Below are 4,500 nucleotides of genomic sequence, written 5' to 3'. Positions count from 1 at the left end.
CTACTTCTTCGAGGTTAGACTGGAACTTACTGGGTACATATTGTTTATGTACTCATACTACGCTTCTGCACTTGATTGTGCATGCTTTGAGGTAGGTGCATCTGGCTATCAGTCTAGCGCGTAGAGTGGAACTCTTTGGCCTGAGATTTCCGGTAAGCTGCCCTTCTGAGCCGTTCTGCAGCTGGAGTCTTTCTACGTCTTTACTTTTCTTGTCTATTTCCTTTCTAGACAGTAGGATAGTATGATTTTGTATATTCTACTAGATTGTCCTATACTTGTGATACCAGGTCTTGGCACATACATTGATAGACTTGTGATTTTGGATTTCTATCATGATTTAAATTTCGTAATTATTACTTTCATCAAATTATGCTTAAGTCTCAAACTCCTAGTTTCTTTATTAATAAGGAAGGATTTTCACGTATTAATTATTTTAATGAGGATTCACTAGTCGATTAGTGTTGGCTTACCTAACAACGGTGTTGGTGCCATCACGGTCAAATGTAAAATTTGGGTCGTGACATTAAGTCTTTCATCATATTTTACTATGATCATACCTTAATGTTAAATATTTTCTCCAAATAAGTTCTGGTCTGTAATGATGTAAGCACCAACACCACCGCCAAACAACAAAATCCTTTCTCTCATTCCATTTTCTCAACATTCACTATCAATGAAACAAAATATAAAGAGTTATAAATATTTTAGGTATCTTTAATTTATTCTAAACCCTAAATATTGGACTCTTCAAATTAATAAAAACATTACCTAAGAAATATCACGGTATTCTTTTGTATTAGGTAAAGTTTTGAATATTAAAGTGTATCCAATAGAATGGATAATTTTATGTTAAAAAGGGGAAAATATATTGTAATGTGCAATGAAAAGGATAATGAACCGAAATTGAAAATAAAATTCAACCTCCAATAAACGACGATCCGTTAGAGAAACTCATATATGCACTAAATATTTATCATTTAGCTAAAATTCTTAACTTCAATTTGCATTACAAAGATCTGTTTGCTCCCCAACAATAGGCTAACAATACAAAACACAAAACTTATACAGAGTAATATAGCATGTTTGGCCAAGCTTTTTTGGGTCATTTTTTTTTTTTAGCCAAAAGTGCCTTTTTCAAAAGAATTGAGGTGTTTGGTCAAGCTTTTGGAAGGAAAAGAGTGCTTTTGAAGAGAAGCAGAAGCAGTTTTGGAGAAACAGAAAAAATTAGTTTCTCTCCAAAAGCACTTTTCTGAAAAACACTTTTGAGAAAATACACTTAGAAGTAATTTTTTAAAGCTTGGCCAAACATTAATTGCTGCTCAGAAGTGCTTTTTAAATTAAATAGTCAAGCACAAACTATTTTTCACCAAAAATACTTTTGAGAAAAATACTTTTAAGAAAAAATACTTCTCAAAATAAGCTAATTTATGCAGCTTGGCCAAACGGGCTATTTTATAGCTTGGCCAAAGAGGCTAATAGAGAACATATTGCTTTCCTATTAAAATTAAGAATGGTCTAGCCAACCATCTACTTTTATTTTTCCTCGATTAAACTCTGTTACAACTATTTTGATGGTTGCTTTACTTTATAGAAGTGTTTGGCTTATCAATAAGTTCTCAAACTAAATTGGAGATGCAGTTCAATTTAATAGGATTCCTTTGTCCTAATCGAAAAAGAATTCTATCCTTGGATAATTTACAATTACATCCATAAATTATATAAATATTCAAGAGCATAAAAGTCGATTAATATTTCAGAAATATTTTAATCGTTCAATGTTTAACATAAAATATTCGTATTTTTATAATAATATAGAAGATAGATATAGATAAATAAATTCTGCACACATCTTTGACTCTTTTCTTTCACTAAATTTACATTCCAAGTATTCAGTTATTAACCTACTCAACTTTGAAATCTTTAGGCGTTATCTCTAAACTTCCAACCTAACGTCTCATCATCTATTTGTTAAAGATTAAAAAATAAGATTCATGAGGCTTATGCATCCCTGTCTTGGGGTTTGCGCCTCGCCCTGTGTAAAATAAAACGTCTCGCCTTAAAACATTGCTTTGGAGAGGGGACGCTACATCCGCCACCATTTGAAAGTCAGGGGACCTAAACTGAATAATGCTGAACCTCAAGGGTCGAGCTATAACTTAGCCCGGAAACTATCAGCTCATCCCACTGCGTCTCCTTTGTCCTTTCGACAGCAGCAGCAGCAGCAGCAGAGAAACGGATAAACCCTCCTAAAATCCTTGAGCAAAGCCCTTCCGAAAGACCTTCAAAGGTATATATTGTTTGTTGCCATTGATTTTCATTTGCTATTATATTAAGGTTTCCTTGACAAATATCCCATTATGCTAAAGCAATTTCACACTTCAAAGCCACAGTCTTTACTAGTTGTATGCCATCCAACAATTCTAAAGCACCATTTCAAGTTGACATCTTTGAGTATTTCTAATGCCATCTGCAAGAAATCCCAAACCCATGATTTGAATCGCTTATTAAGCCCCAGAACTTTGATCCCTCTCAGCACTAAACCACCTTCTAAAAATTTGAACTTGGATGTATTTTCATGTGGATTTCACCCAAAATATCGTCTTCGTAACTACTGTTTAATTACTGCTAGAAGTTATTCAGCTTCGGATTATGGGAAAATAGCACAAGGCAGTGAAAAGAATCTTCATTGGCTTGCAAAAGATAAAGCTAAACAAACTAAGAGAAATGAAAAAGTTGTTATAAGCCGATCTTCGTGGGAGGAGTCGGCTGAGAAGTTCTTAAAAGATGGTCAGTCTGCTGCGAAAAGTGCAGAATTTAAGAGATATGAGGATAGACGAGACAATTATCAGGGAAAAACTTATAGTGGTGAAGGAGAAGACGATGAGGGAGATATGGAGGAAGTTGATGATCCAAGGTGGGATAAGATTAAGAACACGTTCAATCGGATTAAGGTAAGACCGGGGTCTGATAGGCCGGAGGTTAGAAGGTGGAACAATCAAGATAGTTGGGGTAAAAAGACATGGAAAGAGGCAACTGAATCAACCATACCGCGAATGATTGGCGAGGGAATTTATGGGGTTGGCCCTGTTTTGGCTGCATTGTCTGCGGGAAGAAGGGAATTTTATTCTCTGTATGTACAGGAAGGATTGGATTTGAGTGGGAATAACCGGAAAAAGAAGGATAAGAAAGGGTTTGAAAGAGTTTTGAGGATGGCGGAAAAAGTTGGTTTGAGTAAAAAGGAGGTATCTAAACATGACCTCAATATGTTTGCTGATAACAGGCCTCATCAGGGACTGGTCCTCGATGCGTCTCCATTGGAAATGGTTGGTATTAAGGAGTTGGAACCTGTTTCAACTGAGGAAGAGAGCACTCCTCTTTGGGTAGCTTTGGATGAGGTTACTGATCCTCAGAATTTGGGGGCAATTATACGGTCTGCTTACTTTTTTGGAGCTGCAGGGATTGTCTTGTGTGCTAAGAACTCTGCACCGTTGAGTGGGGTAGTGAGCAAAGCAAGTGCCGGTTCACTTGAATTAGTGGAGTTGAGGTCTTGCAAGAATATGATGCAATTCCTAACGTCTTCAGCAGAAAATGGATGGCGGGTCATAGGTGGATCTGTGTCTTCAAGAGCTGTTCCATTGCGTGAGATTGTGCCTGGTGCTCCTACAATCCTTGTTTTGGGAAGTGAGGGCACTGGTCTGAGGCCATTGGTGGAGAGATCTTGTACTCAGTTAGTTAAAATTCCAGGAAACATCCCCGTAGATATAATTGTCGGAGAAGACGAAGATGATCATAGTTCATCAGGTCAGAACTTTAGGTCCTTCATGGCTGTGGAAAGCTTGAATGTAAGTGTAGCAGCAGGTGTGCTTCTTCATCACTTGATTGCCAGCAATTGTAGCAAAAACAACTAACAAGAAAAACAAGCTAATGTAATTTTATTAGATTTGATTGCAATTGTTTCGACGATTTTCATATGCATTTTGATGGTCTTGTTTCTGTGTTGTGCAAGGAGTAATTTTAGTATGCATACAGGCATTTGGTGATTTTGCTGCAATTAGTCGGCTTGCATATCAAAGTAATCTATCCAAGACTTGTTGAACTAGTTCTGCTTGTGATATTTCTTCTCTGTACGAACTTGGTTGTTTTTGGAGTTACCCTTTGTAGGCATGGTAGGTTTGATGGTGCTTGTTGGAACTGATAATGCATGAAAACAGTAACAACTAACAACAAACAATGACATGTATGATTAACTAGAGTACAATGCTGAAATTGTTCGGATCTTAATATGACATTGCATTGTCAATGTATAGTATTACTACTGAAAAATGTGACCAGGATAAAGGTTTACGATGTTTGCTGTGGTGGGGTCATGGCAAGCCAATGCGTTTTTCGATTTCATGGTACCTTGGGACATTTGGTTGACCTATGGACTCATGCCTGGTTCTTGAATAAACATAAGTTTGACAATAGACACATAGTGATTACTGATTCATTATGGTTGAG

The 4,500-nt window shown here is 36.6% G+C and overlaps 1 protein-coding gene across 1 annotated transcript; it reads left to right on the top strand.

Annotated features, from left to right (window-relative positions):
* Positions 1-2,090: 2,090 nt before the first annotated feature.
* LOC107799835 (uncharacterized) lies at positions 2,091-4,024 on the top strand. The gene has a single exon (XM_016622981.2). The coding sequence runs from the start codon at positions 2,358-2,360 to the stop codon at positions 3,906-3,908; it is 1,551 nt and encodes a 516-aa protein (XP_016478467.1). The 5' UTR covers positions 2,091-2,357; the 3' UTR covers positions 3,909-4,024.
* Positions 4,025-4,500: the final 476 nt, after the last annotated feature.

Source organism: Nicotiana tabacum, chromosome 11 (assembly GCF_000715075.1).
Source record: "Nicotiana tabacum cultivar K326 chromosome 11, ASM71507v2, whole genome shotgun sequence".
Taxonomy (NCBI): Eukaryota; Viridiplantae; Streptophyta; class Magnoliopsida; order Solanales; family Solanaceae; genus Nicotiana; species Nicotiana tabacum.
The sequence above is the reverse complement of the archived record's forward strand: the minus strand, read 5'-3'. Positions and strand labels throughout refer to the sequence as shown.